Below are 22,800 nucleotides of genomic sequence, written 5' to 3'. Positions count from 1 at the left end.
AGAAACTGTTTACAAAATGGCGAATGCTCTATCGAGAGCTAGTAAACCAGCAGATTTTAATTTACTCACATTAGGTTATTAATAATTTTTTGGTTGGAGATAAAATAAATGATCGGTAGTTTGATAATGAATCACCATATTCTCAGATGTATACCTCAACTCTAAACCACACTTTATTTATGCTTTGATGAAGTAAATATTTTGTATTTTGGAAGTCTCTTCAAAACTGGGTTTTGAAATTGTAAAATACATGTTGATTTGATTATCTGAAAATTTTTTAAACTACTTCTGATTCTGGTTTGAATAGGAAGATTGGCGAACATTTGAAAAAATTGTGTTTTTCAATTATGAAGAAGCGATTCGTAGTGAATGACACTTTGGTCATTGGTTTGTCTTGAATTTTCACATTGCAATAAGAATTGCTGAATAAGAAAAAATTTTCCTACTGAAAAACCTCTGACACCTAACCATTTTTGAAATTTTCAATAAACTGTTTGAACTTTGATGTTGACAAACTTAAATTTACCAAACCAGACAATTGAATAGATTTTGAATATCTCAATCATTTTTTCTCCATCAATATTGATTGGGTTTAAAAAAATCACTTCATTTCGTAAAATTTTGAATATCTTATAAGATGCCTAGAAAGCCTAGAAATCAAGAGATCTTTCCATGGATAACGCATAGATGGGTAAGAAAGAGAAATTTCAATTTTCGAAAGTTTCGTTTATTTCAAATATTTCAATTAGTAATCCAACCGACATTCAAAATCTCGAGCTGAAATTATGTAACATCTTTATGGTGCCTTAAATAATGCAGCTATTTGAACTCTTTCTGTTTCCACATGGAAACAATGTGGCAATATAAAATATTATCATAAAATATACATTCAATTCTGAATTCCGATACGACAAAGGATTATAAAATGTTCGCTCACGAAAATAAAAACTTGACACCTACATTATGCATAATATAACGATTTCTCAACATTGTGCGTTAGCCAAATGAACCAGAATTCAAGAAATTGGATATTATCAAAACTAACACTTAGGTCATGTAGCAATGGATCCGACCTTTAGTACTACTAAATTGTCTGATGTATCTGGTGCTTCACGCACAACAATTATAAGAATCCTTAAACATCATAAATTCCATCCTTATAGGATAGGATTGGTTCAGGAACTGAATGAGAATGATCCCGATTGCCGACTCCAATTCTGTGAAATAGTCAGTGAAATGATTAACCTAATCAAAACCACATGTTCGATATCTATCTGTTTATTGGTCAGATGAAAACCCAAGATTATTTCGTGATAAGATCTTCAAAATGATATATTTTACTCGTGATTCGGACTGGGAAATGATTGAATGTAATAGAAATCACTCTTTTAGTCTTCTCTAATATTGATCATTTGAATAAGAATCTATAATTTGGCTTCCTGATGATTGAAAGGGGAATTTAGTCATCACATTTGGTGTAGGTCACAAAAGCATACATTCTTATACCTATATCATTAAGTCCCCATTAATTATAATCAAGGAAATATTTGAAAAAGTTCCATAAATCAGCCTCTCATCCCCAATTAAACAACATTAACCTTGATGACAAAAAAAATCTTACGAATCTGAAAACTGGTAGCAATTAAGAGAGAGAGTTACATTTCCAATCAGGTTGTGAACTGTTGAACTGAACCTATTCCACGTTCTTGAAAAATGTCGCTTTGTTTTAAGGTCGCAGTCTTCTGGAGTGGAATAGGAAAGCCTCGCCTAAGATAGGCATTTCAAGTTTTTATATCAGTTATGTACCTACACTATTTTTTTAAATAGTCGATTCAATAGCGGATTGAATATTTGCCATGGCAATGAGGCAGATATAACCTTGATATCAACGCGACAGAAGAGAAATAGGTACAATCCATTGAGAACTCAGTGGCTGAGGAAGGAATTCATTTCCTATGGGTTTACGCCATGTTATGATGGGCCAATTTCAGGGTTTCGAATACCTGCTCAAGGAGCCTTCTTGCGTTATCCTTCTTTCCAAACGTCTACAATTTCCGCAGAAAATGGTATCAAATAACCCTTTCAAGTTTCTCAATGGGCTGTAATTTAGTGGAGATCCATGTTACCAGAAAATAACAAAAATTCAGCATCTCAGACACAATTGATGAGGAGCGACATTTAAATTCAAGGGCAAGCATCACCATCATTTTCCATTGGGGCTTTTTTTGAAAAATTTGTTGTCATGAAAAGTATTTATCTAATTTAAGGTGATATTTCTTTTAGAAAAGTATATGGTTTCTTGCTACTTAGAAAACAAGTGCTCAGAACACTTGAAAAAATATTTTTCGAATCATTTTTCTGAGAAAATTAAGAGCAAAGCACTAGAATTTCTTCACAGTAGCAGTTATTTCCGAAAAACCTTATATTTAAGAATCGGAAGATTGAAATTTTTGCGTATTTTACAGTCGATGATGATATTATCTGATATCTGTCGAAGAGTTTAGATCGAATATTGCAAGTTAGTACGGAACTATGTACCTACATTTATTTTTAGACCTGATAGTGCATCCAAAATAAGGGTAATCTTCATGTAAACTTTCTTCTAAACCTGAATAATAGGCGATTAAAGAGTGAATTGAAAACTTTATTTCCTTAAATATATTCCAAAAGATTTTTCTGACAAAATTTTAATTTACGGAATGATTTTAATACATTAGGATAATTTATTATATTTTCATATCACCACCTATATAACCCATATCTCTTAGGATTATAGGCTAGTTTTGGAGAGTAGATAGGGTTGATATCCTTTAATGCACAGAAATGTCCAAGTTAACAATTTTTGAACTATTTTATTCGAATAATTGAAAGCTAAAATATATATAACGTAATAATCCTCACTTACCCTCCAGAACTACCTTGTATTCATGAATAAGGTAACATGAAGCCAATTGTCCCAATAATGTCTCATAAACACAACAAAAATTTCAACTCCGTCAAAAAATTGGAGAATATTTGAAAAATTAAGGTTTTCAATTCACCCATTCAAAGTGTGATAACTATCTTATTATTCAGTTTTAGAAACCATCGTACATAAAGAAGTACCCTTATATTTGGGGCTTGGGCGTACTATATGAGTTTCAGAAATTAATGTAGGTACATAATTCTGGACAGCTTGTATAACAAACAACTAAATTTTTCACTTAATGAGAATTAGTTTACTTTAAACTTATCCTCCCTAACGAAGCGTTTCACCAAGAGGCGGAAATTCTAAATTCAGATATTTTTCTCAAGTTTAACAGATTATTTCAAGATATTTAAGTATTGGAGAAGTTTTTGTACATTTCTGGAGATATTTGGCCCTATTAAACGGATAAAATCGAATTTCCACATAACCAAAACGCACAAATCAATGCTGCATCAGTGGCCACCGCTATATCATCCCAAAACAGCATACATCACAAGCCACCTGCACTGCATCTAAATGGTGAACTACAATACTGAAATATCTCAGCAGCCACACGCACCTTCACCATTGGCGTAACAAAAAATGCGGCAAACCTTGATCGCCATTCGGAAGTTGCTTGATAAAGGACAATCGTGCAACGAAATGAACGCAAATCCTTATCAATATTTCGTCATAACTCCTATATTAAAATCACCCCATGCACTGAACCAAGTGAACGCACCTGCTTCAAATTCAAGGATCATACCCTAGAACTAATTATTCCAATATTTTATTCCATATATGTGTGGGATAGGTTTAAAAATATCGTAACTGTTGCATTTCTTTGCGGAACGGGTAATGAGGGCGTGGTAAATGTATATATAGGACACGGTAATGCTTTATCTGTCACAAAGCGTCACATCTATAGAGACAACATGTTTGTAAAACTGGTAAGTAGTGCTCATAGTGCAAAGTGATCAAAAAGGATTATTCTGTGGTTTCAAGTGAAGTGCTGCGTGTCCACCGATATGTTCGCAAGGGAATATTCGCCAAAATAGTTTGGGACTTTACAAAACTCCTGCACAGATCGCGAAGTCCACTGATTTTTCCAATTTACATCGAAGTGCCTAGAAGAAATCCCTTATATCATGTCTTTAACTTCTTTCTCTAACAAATCTCATCATTCCAGGTAGTATTAGCTTCAGCGGTGGCATACGCCTCAGCAGTATGGAACGGACCATTGGCTGGTGGTGTGCCAGCTCATCAATATCCTGCAGGAGTGAGTCCTCAAGCCTGTCCAAACTTCCCTAACTGCGCCAATCCAGCGGTGGCAGCCAACCCAAATGCTCCGGCACCAAACGCATGGGCCCAGCCTCAACAAGCATGGAACCAAGGAAACCAATGGAACCAAGGTAATCAATGGAACCCTGCTCCAGTTCCCCAATGGAACGGTGGTGCCCAAAACGCTTTGGACAGGGGTGAATACATTGGAGACGGTGATTACCACGGTGAAGGTCTTAGGGAGGCTGGTGCTTACGGAAGAGTAGATGGTAAGATGATCTTTCGTTAACCTGGCAGAATCTGCTAATAGGATCGTTCTCTTGAGGTTTCCACTTTGAGGCACTTCCTAAAACTTCGCATAAAAAGGCGGTCCTGCACTTAATTCTTCAAGATAAACTCCAAAGTTCTTGAAAACAACCGTTTTTTCCAATAAATTACTTTAATTTTCCACCATAAATATGTATGCCTGAGATAAGCACTGTTTCAAACATTCTAGAGAAAATATCTATACATAAATATCTATGCACAATCAAGTAGAGGAAGTTTATCTAGAGCTTCCAGCAATGTTCTTTTGCATTTTTTCATCAAAATTCCTGTTTCTTCAGGACCTGAAACATGGACCAACCCCCAGCAAAACCAGTGGAACCAGGGTGGACAGTGGAATCCACAACCTGCTGCCCATGGAGTTCCTGCTCAAATTCCTGCTGGAGTTGACCCAGGATCATGCCCTAACTATCCCTTCTGCCACTAGGTTTATATAAATTGCCACCACTGCCATCGTTCGTTCAAAAAGAAGAAATTCCAAAAGTTAGACACCAGTTGACAACATGTCGAGTATTAGTTTAGTTTTTTCAATTAATCGAAATCAACTGTTGAATACTCAAAAAAAGCCGTGTTCGTTATTAATGTTTTGTTGTATGTATAGAAATTTTTTTATTTCGAAATAAAACTATTTAAAATAAAAGATGTGGTGATTTATTCATACGGCTGGCATAGAGAAAGGTCTTGTCTCTGACGGCTGGTATGCATATGCAGGGGATAAAATCTTAATATTGCAGCTTTTTATATCGAAAAATAATTCATCGCAAATGAGTGTTTTAGTAGTTTGAGGTATCTTCCTATGGGGTATAAACATTTAAGACCAACACAATACAGCTAAATTTTCAGAAGAAAACCGATATTATCCGTGGATTTTGATTAAGAATCTAGAAAATAACATAAAAAAAAGGTAAAAAACTCTCTTCTCACATTTCATTTTCCAAGAAGGTACCTATACAAGATGAATCGTAAATGACGAGCAATATTTCTAAGGATAATAGAACACAAAAAAGCAAAGTACTTTTTGTCCAATGCAACGGCAAACATATTTTCCAAATCATGTAATGAAAAGGTTTTCCACCCATCAGAAAAGGATAATTTGTTTTTACATACATATAACTTCCGAAAGAAGTAACGTAATGAATTCCAATTCTGCATATTACTTGAAGGAACCAAGATATGTTATCTGCATATGCTACTTCGATTGATTGGCATGTCCGCAAATAATATTTCATATTTGAATTATTATTCATTATTATTATGGTACCCAAAAATTATAGTAGTTTGTCTATGCTACGTTACCATCATCAGAGACAAGAGTTTGTCTCTGCCATCATTGAAGTCTAAAAGAGAAGGAAGTTCTTTTCAAAGATATTACATATCTTTGGTTCTTTTAGAGTTCACTGCTTACCATCCATACTTTCAAGATGTGGAAAAGGCTAGACAACCCAAAAAACACCAAATTCATATTTGAGCCCCCAGAGACAAAAAAAAGTCACTGCCTTTGACAACCAGAATATCAAAGATTATAGAGTTTGCCTGAATATATTCAACATTTTGGATATTAAACACTCTGGTCTGAAGAAGTAAAAATGTGTAATATATCTTAATAATTTTTAATATCATCTCTTAATGTCGGAATAGATTGTTTGCTGAAATGCAACATGCGGGTAAAAAATCAATATGTACTTCATTTGCTCACTAATCTGAAACTGAAGACTTTTTACTGATGTATTTTAGTAATAGCAAAAATCAAGGATATTAATGGGTGTAATATCTTTGGCAAAAATGGTTTATCAAATATTTTTCAACATAGGTGTAGTTTTTTCTGGAAGAAATTTATATGTTCCAAAGATTCCTCTTTGTATTTTCAAAGAGTTAATTTAATCTTTGGCATGTTCACTCGGGTAGGCCAAATTACGGTCGTTCTTTTTGAATAAAACATCCAAGACTCATATTTTATTATATTCGCATGCTGTTTTGGTCGAGTATTGTGTTTTGTGCATGTTTTTGGAAAAAATGTTCTTCCCGACGTTAGATTAGAGTGATAAGACTGCTTTGTGTGCCCCACTGCAACGAACGGTCAGCTGATTTTGACAAATCCTTAGAAAAGTTAACCTAACTTGAATATGAAATGAAATGTTTTGCGCCAATTTTTGCCGCCAACGGTTAACGGTTATGTTATGCTATACGGCAGCACGCGTCAACGCTCTTCTCGATCCTCCATTATTTCATTACTTTAAACAGATTTGCATTTCCAAAATGTCTGTTATTTGCGAGTCCAACAATAGCTGCGTCTTGAAATTCTCCAAAATTTTGCCGGAAGCAGCAACTCCAGTAAAGGGTTCAAAAAAAGCAGCAGGATTCGATTTGAAAAGTGCTGTAGAATGTGTAGTTCCACCTCGTGGAAAAGCTCTAGTGGACACTGGTTTGGTCATCCAACTTCCTGAGGGATGTTATGGAAGAATAGCCCCTAGATCAGGTTTAGCAGTTAAGAATTTCATCGATGTGGGAGGTAAAATTAGTAACCTTGAAGTACTTATGATTTTTAACTTCATTTTGAATTCATTATGGAAATCACCGCTTCTCTCTTTAATAAAAAACGTTCGTCATTCTGATTTCAACTTATTATTTAGCTGGAGTAGTTGATGAAGATTATCGAGGACATCTGAGAGTAGTCCTCTTTAACCATGGAGATGAACCGTTCAAAGTTAATGTAGGAGATAGGATAGCTCAACTCATTTGTGAGAGAGTATACTACCCTGAATTGCAGGAAGTTGAGAATAAGGTAGAGTAATTTATTTGTATTCTAATTCATATTGGATGTACTTAGTTTCCAATTTCAATTTTATTTCAGGAGCTTACCGAAACAGAAAGAGCGGCTCAAGGTTTTGGTTCTACAGGTACCAAGTAAATTTATGAATGCATTAGTATTAACCATCTCATTGCGCTTTCATTTTTTTCATTTTTTTATTTGTTCATCCAAGTTTTTGTTCCTTTATTTGTATACATTGTAAACAGTGATATATTACCTCTGCCTATGTTTTCAATAAATTTTTAATTGTTGATTCTACTTTCATTCTGATCATGAAGAAATTCAGATTTATTGTTGAAGAAACAACTCCATATCACCTGTCATATCTCACGAATGCTTGAGTGGAAATTGTCATGCTGGGCCAGAATTGAATTGAGTTAAGAAAACTATACATATAATTTGAAATTATCAAATTTATTTACTTGAACCTCTGTAATGCATTGTTCAGATCCATTTATATTTGTACAGTAACATCTCTTGAATTTTATTTTCTTTGGAATTTTTTCATTAAGATTTCACTTATCAAATATTTCTGAATTAATCAACATGAACAATACCTAACAAATAATTATATGTGTATATACAATATAAAAATACATGTATGTTAACTTATAATCCTCATACTAAGATTTAAATTCATTTCTTATAATTGTATAATAATGGTAAATGGACGGAATGATTTTTGAATCATAATATCAAATTCTATAGCTTATATCAATATCTCAGAAGAACAAAATACTGTAGGATAACTCAGGTTAGTACGATTACTCAACAAAATAAAAACTTGCTATATCAGCTAAGGTTAGTTAATATAAAAATTACAATTTTATGAAAATTTCTTTTCAATTCACAATGCTCATCTTAGAATCTTGTCCTTATGCTACTATCTTTCCAAAATATATTCTTTATATTTTTTAATAATTCACAATTTACTGAGCAAAAAACTAAACAAGATCAGTCCAAAGGAAGGTAAAATGAATGAAGAACTATTACATCTTTGATCTAAGAAACAGAAACACCAGGTAGTTGAATCATAATAATCTCTTTTGATGTCTAGTTCTTTTATGGTATTATTCACATATCTTGCAAGATTTACATCTACAGAAGCTTTCCTGCATCCTTCATACCTATCTGCAGGAATATCGGTACGTTTACCTATTAAACTGCTTAAGCAACTTCTAGTGATAACAGTCTCTCCATCTTTTGTTTCCAATATTTTCACACAAACATCATCATCTTCTGGACATACTGTTGTCCAATGCCATAGCCAGTTAAAATCTTCTCCACATCCTGGAGTGTTCGAAACACACTCATAACACCACAATGCAGAAGCGTTCTGGGCAAAATAAAGCAGTACAAATACAATTAAGCAAAAACTTCTCATTTTGCTGATTCTCCAAAATTGCTTTCGGTACTTCAAGGACTAAATAATTGAAGAACTAAGAAATTATTCACCAACACCTTTTCTCACTTATCTTACTATAATGGATAGTTTGATCAACTAACACACATAATCTGCGGAGTCATTCTAACTGAGTCCAAGAATTCAATTCAGTATTTAACAAAACCAAAATACTTTCCTAAGAACTTCAGTAAATTATTAATTAATGAAATGATCTCAGATGACTGAATATTTGTTTGACTCATTTGTTTTCATCATTATTCTGTCAAAAGTGTCAAATATGAAGTGACAATAGTCATAGATAACCTGACAATAGTGACATCTGTCAAATTTTCATATGACAGCAGTTATTCTGATCTTTTGATTCACTCAGCAAAATGGCTGATGAAGTTCAGCTGGCTCAGAATGCTCAAGCTGGAGATGATACAATTTTTGGCAAAATTCTGAGGAAGGAAATACCATGCAACTTCATTTATGAAGATAATTTGGTGAGTGCATTCATAGACAACCATTGCATTTTCAGCAAATCGAGCAAATGAAATTTTTTTCAGCTAATGTTACTCTTACAAGCTATTTGCTGCTTTTTGTAGAATCGAAAACAGATAGCATCTTTATATATCTATACATTGCATCGATGCAAGCAATAAATAATAAGCTATAATTTTTTAGTGTGTTGCATTTGACGACATCAATCCTCAAGCCCCGGTTCACTATTTAGTGATTCCCAGAAAGCCAATTGCTCAGCTCTCGAAGTCGGAAGACTCTGATGCTGAACTTCTGGGTCATTTACTAATCGTGGCTAGAAAAATCGCCCAGAAAAGAAACCTAAAGAATGGTTTCAGAATTGTAATCAATGATGGTCCTATTGGAGCCCAATCCGTTTATCACCTTCATATTCATGTTTTGTCTGGAAGGCAAATGCAATGGCCACCAGGTTAATAAAAGAGTTTAAATGTGAAATGTAAAAAATTATAAATTAGACCCCTTCAATACCAGCAGATCAATGTGTTTCATTTCAACCTTTGACTATAAACTTATTCATCAACCATGTTATGGTGATTATACATGCAAATGACTTTTTACTTTATCCACGATTTTTTTAAATGTCTTCTTGTTTAGGGCCTCAGTCTTTTGTGTCATAAATGCAAGTGAACAGATATATTATAACCACTTTATGCATCGATCATTGATAAAATAAATTATTCAAGGATATTTTTTTGAATGATGAAAAACAAAGTCGAACAACGATTATAAGTATATTTTGTCAAAAGTAAATTACATAAATTTGGTAATTGCCTTATCAAATTAAGTGTATCTATGTCTATATAGTATACCAAAATAACACATCATTGGGCATTTGTAAATTTCAAAGCATATAAGACAGCGATATACTTGCATCTCCAAGAGTGAAATGAACATGAAAGGAAGTATATAAATATTTGTGTTGTTTGGGTTTCCTCAGAAACCCATATTTGTACTATTGATTTGTCTGCTTTCGCTGAACACATTAAAAATAATTGAAAATAGGTTTGTTTCAACATGAGTATCATTACATCAGAGCACTATATATAATATAATATTTTCAAGTTTTTATATGCATAGTGTTTTAATTCAAAGTTATGATGTTGTGTAACAACCTTGTCTGCTATCTTCTGGTGTTTTCACCAAAGAGTATTATAAATAACTTCGAGATAGGATACATACATATCATAGCTCAAGTTTGACTATGTTGTAACAAACCTAAAAATATGTAAAGAAAAATGGAAAACATGGTAGTATAAAATCTCTGTTTTATATGCTCACCTTTAAAAAACAACTTCAAAAATAAAGGGCTCCATTATTTTTTGCTGACATCAATAGAAACAGTAAAATATTTCCAAATTCAATTGACTGAATGTTTTATTAAGTATCCTGAGTTTGTTTATCGATTGCTATTTTATATTTTGTACTTTATGGTTTGTTAAATTTTAAGACAAATTGAATGTCAGCAAAGATATGTCACCCATTATTACTATTGTACATCTGTGGAAAATCGATAACAAAGAGAAATACAGCAAGCAAATTTTAGAACACAATCATAAATATAATTAACTTGGGTGAAAGTCACATAAATTCTTTTTCAACAAAGAGCCATCAATGCCGTAAATAACAGTAGGATCAAATTAACACATAATTAACTATCTCATGTTCTGATAATTCAAAGCTTAAACTTAGGGTACTGTGAAATTAATGAATTATGAAAATTGAGATTTTGCACCATATCAAATGAAAAATATCAAATATTTCATTCATCCATGAATTTTTACCTGATTCCACAAGCTTGTCTCATACAATCCATCTGTCTGTCTTTCCAATTTTTTGTATGTACAACTCGAAGTTCATATCAAAATTTCATTTTTATACAGGATCTGTTAAGAATGATTCAAGCATTGCAGTGAGCTTTGAATTTTTCTTTGCAGCTTCTCAATGAAAGAATTTCAAACAAATATCATAGTCCTTCCATTTGTATTCTCAATCAACATTAGAATTTCGTGAATCTTCTGTTTTCAATACCGTTAGAATTATTAAAATGTTACAATCATTTAAGAAGACCCTATATTATTTCACAAAAGAAAGAAGAGCGATAACTTGAAGATTCAAATTACTCAAATATATTGTAATATTGGAAAATTTCGTCAAAAACCTCCTGAATGAAGGTGTTAATCATCAACATCAAAACATTTAAAAATTCTATCAAAGAAACTGATTTCATCTGTACGAGTTCAATAATCATATATGTAATAATCATTCAATAATTCTTTGTGTGCATCTTAAATAAAATCTCAATAACTTTATAATCATTTTTGTTCCACAGTTAAGATAATCACTTATATTACAATTCAGTAAAAAACGCTACTCACAACACCAACATAACAGTGATTAAAATTTTTGAAATAGCAGTAATATAAAATAGTGAATCAAAATTTATAGGATAGATTTCTAAAAAAGCTAAACAGTAATTTTCTCTGTTAAAATTCTGAAGAGTGTATGAATATACTCAAAACAACATATAAAACCCAAATGTAACAAAAATGCATATATTCTGGTCAAAGTCGTAAAAGAATAGGTCCGAACCATTCTCACTTTTTTCCGAAATTTTGTTTCGCTAAATATTTGCCATATTCATGATGATATTTGAAACGCGAAAAACAAACTTAAATTAGACAACACATACAGTCTTTCTCTTCTTTTTTTGTCTTTTCTTTATGACATTGAGCTGCATGGTAACCTTGGAGAACCCATCTGGGTTAGGACCCTATCAAGCCATTGCAAAGGTCCATTCAAGTGCAGTTCTATCCAGCAAGGAGTAGATGTCACCGTTTGTCTCCTGAAATTTGAAGATTAGAACTAATGCATGAATTTTAAAAACCTATAGGATCACCTGTATTCTGCACCCCACCCTTTAACAAATGACATTCTTATAGTACACATTCTTGTTAGCTGATAAACGGCTTCAAATCCTTGACTGACAGATTGAGATAAAAGGGCAGCAAACTCTTGATTGTTGAAGATTTTCAAATTACAGCCTAGAAGAAGTTATAAATAAATAATGAAAGCTTTCTTGGGACAATCCGAATATAAAGCAGATTCGAGGTTACATACCTGGTGGAATTTTGCAAACTGTTGCTGGATGCCAACCATATCTCTGATTGCAGTTAGGCGATTGAACAAAAATACTCGAGTCACTCAAACATTCCGCGAATACTTCGCCACCTATATAATACAGTCTTACTCCCTTTCCTATATGTCTTCTCGTTTGTTCTACTACAGAGTTTCGATTCACATTGGATAAAAGTCCTAAACAAAACCTGGAAACAGAAAAATACTATTACTTTCCATATGAAATTTTTGGTATTCAAACTGACAATATAGGCCTCTAATTCAACAAATACGCCAATTTTTTTCAATGGCATATTCAGCACATGGTAGGGTTTCATTTTATTATTGTCATCAACAAATTATCATTTGTTTCTCACCTTTCTGAATTACTGGGATCTGTGAATCCATCAACAGTGATAGAAGGTTGACTAGCGTGAAAAGTTTCTCCAACCCGTGTGTTCAACTCGTAATAACTGATACTGCACCAGAAGGCCGGTTCACAATAGAGAACTGGTTGGGCATCAACTGGAGGACTGGGAGATATTCTGGGCAGGCCTAGAAACATTCAATGAATAGCCAACATACAAAATGATTTTATTTCTCCTCAAACTGTTGTGATAATTTCAATCAATTCAATAAATACTGTAAAGAGTCAAAACAGACCAAGGTTATAGATAGAAACTGCAAATGCCATAATTAAAAGTATATGTAAGATAATTTTGAAGACTAAGCAACAATTCACAGTAAAATGATTTGAAGCCTATATTCATATTAATCCCAACATAACTTTGCCAGAAAATCTACTAGAAGAAACTAACATCAGCAATTACAGATTTTTTATGTACTTACTCATATTATCATTAGGATCCATTGGATCTCCGTCTTCAGACATATATCCTGGAGGCGGACTCTCAGTAGGAGGAGCAGAGTTGTGTGGAGATTCAATGCCATTCGGAGTTCCATTAGGAATTATTCCGACCTCCATATAGCCACCAGAATGTTGTAGAGATAAACTGCAAGAAATGGTAAACTACTCAACTACTTTCATGAATTGGCTATAAATGAAGATTGCAGAATGCTTTAATATCTTATTCGTTCCACATATATCATGTACCTAATCTACATCTCCATACAGTAGTGTATATACATATTACATATTAGAAATAGAAATCAAGTAAGATATTATCCCATTCTACGAAAACCTTCTAAAACTATTACTGTTAATTATTTTCAAAAAACAAATCTCAGGTGTAAGTGGACTATACAAGAAATTAGTTTCCACAATTTACAACAATTTGAAAGAAGGTTATTATTTTAGTAATTAAAACAAAACATCTTTTCAAAACAAACATATTCATACCCTAGACTAGTGGTATTATGAGGAAACGAGGTATTTTCGGGTACTGAGGTACTTAAATCTTCCAGAGAGTGGGGAAACACATTATTTTCATCAATGGTATGACGAGGCACCAGAATTGCCGGCAATGCTAAAATAATAAATATCATTGAGTTCAAAAATGAACATTATGATTTCTATAACTATACTATTATGTATTTTTTAGAAGGAAATAATACTTACATGGTGTCTCTATTCTTGTGTAGTGAAATGGATTAACACAAACTTCGTCAAGGTCTTTTCTGTGATTGTATCCCCATTCGCAATGATCCAACGGTCTTAATTCATGGTGTGAGGTGAGGTCCGGCCATCTCCAAAGCCGACAATAAATTACATGAGGTAGTCCTTTCCTTTGTTGATTCAGTTCATTGGGACGAATCCTTGAAAACCGATAGTATAATTTTCAATTCTGATTGGTTTCTTCACAAAGTAATTCTTGCTAATTGTCACAAATATATGTTACACAATCAAGCTGGTGAAATCAAATTATATTCTGAAATCTTCGAATTTGACATTTGTTTCTATCATACTCTTCATGATTAACATTCACAATTGTTTTTCATTTTGAGAGTTTTTTGAATTATCAATGAATACCAAATTTGTATCTGGAAGGTACCCATACATACCAACAAGAAACATATTTCAAGTAATATTTATCCAAGTCTGATCTTATAAGGTTGCTTGAATCATCTTCAAGACCTTCATTGATTCTTTCTTCTGTCTGAAAATCATTTTATTCATATATTCATCGTGTAAAACATTGTTTACAGCACTACCCCCCACTCAATAAAAAATAATGTCCACTTGTTAGATTGTTCATAAATTTAAATCTTTTTTCTGAATGGACTTTTTTCTAAAATTTATCACTAACAAAATCATATTCTGTTAATAAATGCCGATGCCGTGATTTAGGACATAATATGTAGTAATACCTAGTCCAAGATGTGGTGTTTGTTTTTGTAGTTCATTCAATTAATATAATGAAATGGCGCTTCAAATAAATGAATATTACCTGGGCTTCAATGAAGCAAAATTTACAATATGAGCTAAAAGCCCATTAAAGAAGTCAAACGTATTTTAACAAACTGTTAGGTATTTACTTCATATCATTGTTTGACCAAAAGTCTAGTAACCTAATCTAATTAGTGAATAAATTAGTACGAATGTTAAGAACAATAACAATGAATGACCAGGTTAGTAAGAACAGAAATTCACCAATGTTTTCAATCTTAAACATATTAACAAGCAACAAAGACTGCATTCAAAATATTTTGTTTTAGTAGAACAAAACTCTGCAACTAGATACTGACGAATTAATATTCTTCGAAAAGAAACATTGGCTAATTTTTTTAGATATCACATTAATAATTATGGACCTCTAATCTACGTCAGTGGTTTACATATAAAAACGAATTAGTTATCTATTTTTAAAAAGAAGGGCATTTCCTGTTCCGAGGATTAGTCTACCTAAAAATAAGTGCGGACATGGGATATTTGATAAAGGAAGTACCAAAAAGGCAAATCAATGGAATCTGTGTCCACCGCGCACCGCATCTCATAGACATTTGGGAAAGGTCACAAGCCAGACGGAGTGGAGTGAGGGGGAGGACAAATCCATAATAATGACCTTAAACTTCACATATAAACATTGAATTCGCAGAACAAAGAAACTAACCTGGGAATAGTGACACATTTTGTATTTTGGTTTTGCGAAGAAATCGCTCTTTCTAACTCCTCAAGGGCACCTGACTTTTTCAGCTTTTTCACTAAACTTTTGACTGCCTTTTCACACCATTTGTCATCTGCGTCTAGGCCTTTTTTCCAGCCTAACAATCGCTTAACTACTGGTGGCGTGAATGACGAAAGCATTGAGGTCATAACAATTCAACATCAAACCGAAAAGTTTATTTTTCCTGCACCACCCGTGTTTAAACCTGCTCAATCTTATCGAAATTTTGAGTTAATTTGACACACACTACTGCCATATTGTTCTTGAGAGACTTTGATTGTATTGTGCTGATTCACGAATCAAGCAACGACAAGATGAATGCGAGATCTCTCTTAAATTTTTCACGCGAAATCCAGAAGAAAAGTCAAACGTATGACGTAGATAAGCTTTCGCGCATACGCGCTGCGCTCATATGAAGTTATTGCAGTGGCGTAGATCAGGAATAGCGAATGCCAAATTTCGGAAACTGCGTAGGAATGCAGTAGATGCACAGGCTGTTTAGTCTCAGTTGATACATTCCTTCATTCGCATTGATTACTTGTATTGATGAAAATGAATTCTTATCTGTCAATTTATCATAGTTCATTAGAAATTGTTTGTCCGAAATCATGAAAGAGAAAATTATCAGTGTAAAAATTTGTAAATTTCTTTACTGAACATTATAAACGTCCAACTTTACAATGATGTACAAAATGGCCATGTGCGTAAATTCTAATCTCAATTTCATGGTTGGAATAAGGAATGTTATTTATTCGTTATCTGCCAAAATAATTTTCTGGGTAATGAAATATCTTAATGACCAAAAAACCTTTTGGGCAATAAATAGGGGCATTGTTTTTGTTCACGTCCTTGAAATTTCTCACAAATAGCGGAAGCCCGTGAAATTGCACAAGAAGCGAAAATAATTCGCATGGTAGATTACCAGAGAAACAAACATAGGTATAGGTACCTTTCGTTCCTTATGCTTGATGAGCATACTCATTGACTATTAATCATACTCAATGGCATAATCCAAAAAATGTGACACTAGCAAAGGACACTGTTGAAAATTTCGAAATATGATAAAATAGGATATGGATATATTTATATATCAGAATTTTATTCTCACTTCTTAAAAAAATTTCTGAATATATTAGAAACAATTCGAAATATATTATGTTTATTTGTTTTATGAAAATTGAAACCGTTTTTTCAGAGTACTGAAAAATGAGCTTTCGATTTCAAGCCAGTGCTATCTGTGAAAAAAATTATGTCTTACAGGCTGTAGCGCTCCTCAAAAAATAACCACCTATAGATTACTCTTGATCAAAGATCTGAAAAGTGCGAATGCACACCCAACAGCCTTACAGAATATACAAAAATTTGATTTATCGTTATATAAGTATGCTTCTGTTACTTTCCTAGTAGTCGTTGGGGTTTTGGTAATCACCTCGTATTTGGAAGTTGCAATTGATTTAATGCATTCATCCTCATTTCAGATAGGTCAATGTTGGTACATATCATCAATAAGTAATTGATGTCAGCTGCTCCTAATTGCACTATCCTCAATCCTCTTCAGTTGGATGGGTACTTAGGTCAACCAACGTTCAGTCAAGCATTTTACATTTCCCACTTCAGGGTAATAGGGAAAATACTCGACAGAGAAATCACTCATTTACACACCTCATTGCGGTTAAGATCGTTATTAGGTGGGTACTTCCGATTTTCGAAGCAGCCGCCAAAGAAGGAAGTTACAAAAACTTAACAACTTTCATTCGATGAAAACTCATTGTGCAGCGTGTGGCACGGGCCTGCCGCAGTGCCATAGCTCGGAAGAGACAACAATTTGTCTCGCCATCAGGGAAGCATTAAATTGGAGGTGTGTGTGCTCTTTGAAATCGGCAGTGCGACATCGATTTAGTGTACCGGATTATTTTGCGACAAAAACATGGTAAATCATGGTGAAGTTGGGATTTGTTGAGAACTGCGCCTTGTCTTATTTTTGGCAAGTGGTACTCGTTTTTCTGTACAAAGGCGGCGATGTTGGGGCGGAGGTTGTTGTTGATGAGAGGCTTGTTCAGGTAAATATCTATCAACTTCATCCTATAGGACCCTTCACTTAAGTCATTGCATTATCGTAAAAAATATAAAAAAGCGGACCATATTTGAGACATCCCAAGTGTTTTCTGATGGGGATCATCTCTTCAAAATGAATGAATATTGCATGGATAATCCGAAATTTGCTGGAGATGTCTTAAATACGTTCAATAGGAAATTTCCCTTAGCCCAAATATTCATTAGTAGACAACTGGATTATCACTAGAGGAACAAATATCAAAATTCGATTTTGTTCTTGTTGCCAGCGATCATATAGCACCGAAACGTTTAAATGGCCCACCTGAAAAATTCAAAATTCAAAAACCATAAAATGCTATATATATAATTTACACTTCTTGACATGCGGCAACGATTTTTCCGAAGAAACTTTTAAATATTCAGAAAAAATGACGACTTTGTATATACATAATAGATATAGAAACTGAAAATACATAAACGAGGAGATGTATTTTTCAATATTTATGAATGTATTCGAATAAATACACCTTCTTGTAATATGATTAATAAGAATGCGCAGTTTTCATGGTACAGTGAAAGCTTTCCACAAATTGCTCAACGCGAATAAAATTTTTATCCTTTTTTCAAGAATTACTTTCTCTTCAGATGGCCAAAACAACAATAAATAATATACCTTCTATATGTGGAGTATTTTTTTCATACATATGAATAAATATGAAAAACTGAGAGTGAAATTATTCACGTGATGTTACTTGTTAGATTTCCATTTGAGTAATTTGAGGTCGTCACGCATTTTCATTTCATATTTCAATGCTTCAACAGAAGTGCGGTTGTCTTATTAATGTTAAATTACCTAACTGTTTTCATAAATATGTCGGAATTCTTACGGGAGTTGGAACTGTCTCTTTTTTCATTCGATTATGAGCTCACAAACTGGAGGTTTGTGAAAATAGTTGATTTCTATACTTCAATATTCGAAAAAAATCTGCACTGTTCTTTATAAATGGCATCAGCAGACAAGGGATCCCAAATTTTTATGGCTTTGGAAATTCCACTAGGTAATAGGCACCTAGGAGCTGACTAAATTCAATAAATGTGAACAGATAAATCTTGCCCTTACAGGACACTTAATTGTTTGTTCGAAACATGCAGTGCACAATGCGTACTTATGTACGTATGTTTATATGAACTACGGTAAGATAGGATTCCTGTAAACATGATTTGGAAGAAATAATGCGTTAGTTCTGATTTGACCATCACGAAACGTATCAGTATTTTTGACCAAAACTGCGCTTTATTGGCTGTTCCGATTGATATCAATTTTTTCAGGGAACTAACGTGAACCTTGGGGAAGCCCTCCAGTTTTTGAGGGAATTCGATATAGAAGCTTCTAGGATGTGCTTCAGCGTTGGTACATCTCAATGGACCTACGCCACAAACATGACCGATTTCAACAGAAGAAGGATGGTTGAAGAGCAAACCCTCAAAGCGAAATTCGATAAACTCACCTGGAATAGAGCTATCACTTTCGACTGGACTAGAATTCCAGATATGATGGTTAAAAGGCATCTTAAATTTTTAGTTACAGGGAACAGGGGAAGCTTGCCAGATGAAAAATACAACGAGGTAATTTCGGAAATATAAATTCATCATAAAACTCCACTATCGTTTCGAAGCACTCAATTTTTGTACCTTTAAAATGAAATTTCTTTATATCTAATGATCGAGTGACTATTATAAATGAGAACATATCCAGTAGTGGATAGGCATATTTTATCCTTATAGATGCATTATTCATATGGTAAGATAAAAGATAATAAAGTGATTATGTTAAGGCTACCGGACAGGGTGTTTTCGAGTGAGGTGTACCTACGTGTAGATAAGAAAACACATGCACACTTTATTGGCATCTTTAGGAGCGAAGCCATATTTTGCAAGACGTCTAAAGAGAATTATGGCTTTACTTCTAGCAACTCTATCAATCACGACCAGACCTTGATTCTATAAGGCTCTAAGCCATTGCTGATATGTCTAGATACGCAATATGACAGTGCAAAATATTATTTTTGGATACTCAGACTTGTGGACCCCAAGCAAGTTAGGAGGTTGTGTAGCTTATACCAAAGAATATTATCTGCTTAGTTACGCTGTATAAACCCACCTTCTGCACTGAGGTCAATCTGCAATTTTCAAGTACATCTCTAATCTCACACTTATCCTGATTTCTAGATATACCACCTCGTTTCCGAAATGAAGGACATTTATATTCATACAAGAATCTGTCCCTACGATAACTTCGACAAAAATTACTGCGAATTAGACTTGGAGGACGTGACGAAAATTATGGGAGAATCTAGAAATCCTCTGGAACTGGCGCATATTTGGAAAGAGTGGCACGACAAAACCGGACCACCAATGAAGAATAAGTTTATGAGATACGTGGAAATAGCGAATCAAGCTTCCAGAATAAATGGTACCAAAATTTTTTCGCTTGTTTAAGGACACTTAAACCTTAATTAATTTTGACAACCACAGGGTTTGAAGACGCAGGGGAAGAGATGCGATACGTTTACGAAGATTCGAATTTCGAGAACGATATCTCGGAATCCTTCCAGAGATTACAACCTCTTTACAAAGAGCTGTTCACATACGTCAGGAGAAAATTACTGAATAAGTACGGCCCAACAGTTATACGTCCTGAAGGGCCTCTTCCAGCTCATATTCTGGGGAATGTCTGGGCCCAGGAATGGTCCAAAATAGAAGATATAGTGACACCGTATCCTAGCGCAACGAAAATCGACGTTACAGAAGAGATGCGGAGACAAGGCTTCACACCATTGAGGTAAGACTTGGTTCCTGTACAATTTGACATAGTTCTTATCTAGCTTCATGTATTTCTTTGCGTGGAACTTCCCAATATTAGCATGCATTATACCAATCTTTCAGGATATTTCAAATGAGCGAAGAATTTTTCACGTCATTAGGTTTGAAATCGATGCCACATGAGTTTTGGAGACACTCAATAATTGAAAAGCCTGTAGATAGAAAAGTGCAATGCACAGCCAGTGCCTGGGACTTCTGTAATAGAATGGATTATAGGTAATATGTATTCATCATTATTATATCTTTGTTAAGTTATGTATTATGTTTGTACCTTGTTGAGTTTTTTATTCGAATATTTTGTATAAGCTATCCTTATCTACTCATTGTTTGAAATTTACAGGATAAAACAATGCACAGAAGTCAAAATGGAAGACTTGATCACAACACATCATGAAATGACTCATATACAATATTATTTATATTATGCTGGCCAGCCTTATCTTTATAGAAATGGAGCAAATCCTGGTAGGTACACTTAATAAGCCTACGATGTATGTTCATGTTATGTACTTCAATTTAAACATTATGGCCGCCTTAATAGGATTCAACTTCAATTTATTATGTCATGACGTGATTCTAGATGGTCAAAATAAGGCAAATTCTCCTTATCAAGCTAGTCCTAAAATAAACCCCTCATCCTTATAGGAGGTCCTGAACTAGTATTTCTGCGATAATTTTGTCCAAAATTGAAAAAAAAAACAAAATAGTTAGGCTTCAACAAAGAAATACTTATTTTTAACAGTGTCATGTAGATAGCTAGAGTGACCACGAAATTATTTTTAATTTTTGACCTAGTGATCTGAGTGAATCAAGATATGTTATGATGAACAGTTGAACAAAAAAATATTTTGTATTTCGTAATTCGAATACATGAGAGTTAGGATATCAATGTTGGATTCGGACAGCCTGTGTAATAATTAGCAGCACTGAAATTTAAATTTACTGCATCACCTAAAATCGTGAAAATAAAATTTGTACTTCAGGTTTTCATGAGGGAATAGCAAACGCTATAAGCTTATCAGTCTATAATCCAACTCATCTTCATCTTGTGGGATTATTCAACAATGATACAAGCAATTATGAAACAAATATAAGGTTCTTATTGGAAATGGCTTTGAAAAAAGTCGCGTATGCCCCTTTCGCCTATCTGGTGGATTTGGTAAGAATTGACAAGCTACATACTATCAAACCAACCAAAAAGATATTTTTTTAACTATAATGACACAAGAGAGCTCAAAACTCAGTTTAAATGGTTTTTCTTCAGTGGCGCTACGAAATCTTCAGAAACGGAGTTTCCAATATGAATTCCGATTGGTGGCAACTCCGTATTAAATTTCAAGGAATAGTTCCGCCCGTACCAAGAAGCGAAAAACATTTGGATGCAGCAGCCAAAAGACATATTCCAGCCGATTTACCTTACATGAAATACTACGTGGCCTTACTGTTGGAGTTTCAAATCTTTGAAGCGCTGTGTAATGCTGCCGGACACACAGGACCCTTGCATAGCTGTGACATTTACAGATCACGAGAAGCTGGCAGAATTTTATCGTACGTTCCAAACACAATTCCAAACAAATTATTTATGAGTAGTGCATTGATTGAGATATTAAGAGGTCATAGTTTTATAAAATATTATTATAATATACACTATTTTAGGGAAATTATGAGCTTTGGAAAATCTAAGCACTGGAAAGATATAATGAAAATATTGACCAGAGGAAAAACAGATAAAATTTTAGCAGATTCAATGATGAAGTACTTCCAACCCCTCTACATCTGGTTGAAAGTGCAAAATGCACATGAAAACATCGTTGGATGGATGACTAATCAAGAAGATGCAGCTTTATTTCAACCACTAGTTTCAGCTGACAATAGCCTGAAGAGTTCAAGTATAAAAAACTTATATTTGATAGGCCTGCTACCAATTCTGATAGGAAAATGAAAAATTTCCTCATAGCAACAGTATTATAAAACGTTTAATAAACATACACATCAATTACATTCAATGCTTAGTTATTAAAAAATTCCTTATGAAACATTGTCTTGAGGATCATTCTCCATGAAAGCATCATCAAGAAAAAATTAAGAAATTCGAGAAAAAAACCAAATTTGCAACTCAACAGGAAATTTTTGATGAACTTTTTACTGATTTAAAATTACATTCAGGTAAAAAAATTTCAATTGCCATAAGGCATCCTACAACATCCCTTGAACAAGAAACATACCAAAGAATTTTGATTGCAAGTACCCTTTGATATCAAATCAAACATCACAGTTGTAACTACAACATGAATCATGAAAAGAAAAAGATTTGTTCAGTTAATTTTTGATTGCA

The 22,800-nt window shown here is 33.7% G+C and overlaps 6 protein-coding genes across 7 annotated transcripts; 4 read left to right on the top strand and 2 right to left on the bottom strand.

Moving 5' to 3' along the window:
* The first annotated feature begins 3,739 nt into the window (after positions 1 to 3,739).
* LOC123307388 lies at positions 3,740 to 5,192 on the top strand. Its single transcript, XM_044889668.1, has 3 exons — positions 3,740 to 3,897; positions 4,137 to 4,497; positions 4,834 to 5,192. Exons 1-3 carry the CDS (start codon positions 3,883 to 3,885, stop codon positions 4,977 to 4,979), a joined length of 522 nt encoding a protein of 173 aa, XP_044745603.1. The 5' UTR covers positions 3,740 to 3,882; the 3' UTR covers positions 4,980 to 5,192.
* Positions 5,193 to 6,598: 1,406 nt separating this feature from the next.
* LOC123307957 (probable deoxyuridine 5'-triphosphate nucleotidohydrolase) lies at positions 6,599 to 7,612 on the top strand. The gene is made up of 3 exons (XM_044890462.1): positions 6,599 to 7,061; positions 7,183 to 7,334; positions 7,404 to 7,612. The coding sequence occupies exons 1-3, from the start codon at positions 6,686 to 6,688 to the stop codon at positions 7,458 to 7,460; spliced, it is 585 nt and encodes a 194-aa protein (XP_044746397.1). The 5' UTR covers positions 6,599 to 6,685; the 3' UTR covers positions 7,461 to 7,612.
* A 144-nt stretch (positions 7,613 to 7,756) lies between these two features.
* Positions 7,757 to 9,040, bottom strand: LOC123307958. Its single transcript, XM_044890463.1, has one exon. It carries the CDS (start codon positions 8,743 to 8,745, stop codon positions 8,284 to 8,286), a length of 462 nt encoding a protein of 153 aa, XP_044746398.1. The 5' UTR covers positions 8,746 to 9,040; the 3' UTR covers positions 7,757 to 8,283.
* A 49-nt stretch (positions 9,041 to 9,089) lies between these two features.
* LOC123308609 (histidine triad nucleotide-binding protein 1) lies at positions 9,090 to 9,761 on the top strand. The gene is made up of 2 exons (XM_044891342.1): positions 9,090 to 9,251; positions 9,433 to 9,761. The coding sequence occupies exons 1-2, from the start codon at positions 9,141 to 9,143 to the stop codon at positions 9,700 to 9,702; spliced, it is 381 nt and encodes a 126-aa protein (XP_044747277.1). The 5' UTR covers positions 9,090 to 9,140; the 3' UTR covers positions 9,703 to 9,761.
* A 245-nt stretch (positions 9,762 to 10,006) lies between these two features.
* On the bottom strand, positions 10,007 to 15,867 carry LOC123308605 (mothers against decapentaplegic homolog 3). 2 transcript variants are annotated; one of them, XM_044891338.1, is made up of 9 exons: positions 15,474 to 15,628; positions 14,425 to 14,519; positions 13,982 to 14,178; positions 13,763 to 13,889; positions 13,252 to 13,415; positions 12,780 to 12,957; positions 12,406 to 12,611; positions 12,185 to 12,329; positions 10,007 to 12,130 (listed from the first exon to the last, which is right to left on the bottom strand). In XM_044891338.1, the coding sequence occupies exons 1-9, from the start codon at positions 15,489 to 15,491 to the stop codon at positions 12,007 to 12,009; spliced, it is 1,254 nt and encodes a 417-aa protein (XP_044747273.1). In that variant the 5' UTR covers positions 15,492 to 15,628; the 3' UTR covers positions 10,007 to 12,006. The 2 variants fall into 2 exon arrangements, with proteins under 2 accessions (XP_044747273.1, XP_044747272.1); XM_044891337.1 differs by lacking the exon at positions 14,425 to 14,519 and having other exon boundaries at positions 15,474 to 15,867.
* A 1,026-nt stretch (positions 15,868 to 16,893) lies between these two features.
* LOC123308603 (angiotensin-converting enzyme-like) lies at positions 16,894 to 22,788 on the top strand. The gene is made up of 9 exons (XM_044891334.1): positions 16,894 to 17,587; positions 18,912 to 19,208; positions 19,812 to 20,055; positions 20,118 to 20,424; positions 20,529 to 20,681; positions 20,806 to 20,930; positions 21,449 to 21,624; positions 21,730 to 22,013; positions 22,122 to 22,788. The coding sequence occupies exons 1-9, from the start codon at positions 17,465 to 17,467 to the stop codon at positions 22,405 to 22,407; spliced, it is 1,995 nt and encodes a 664-aa protein (XP_044747269.1). The 5' UTR covers positions 16,894 to 17,464; the 3' UTR covers positions 22,408 to 22,788.
* Positions 22,789 to 22,800: the final 12 nt, after the last annotated feature.

Source organism: Coccinella septempunctata, chromosome 2, assembly GCF_907165205.1.
Source record: "Coccinella septempunctata chromosome 2, icCocSept1.1, whole genome shotgun sequence".
Classification (NCBI taxonomy): domain Eukaryota; kingdom Metazoa; phylum Arthropoda; class Insecta; order Coleoptera; family Coccinellidae; genus Coccinella; species Coccinella septempunctata.
The sequence above is the reverse complement of the archived record's forward strand: the minus strand, read 5'-3'. Positions and strand labels throughout refer to the sequence as shown.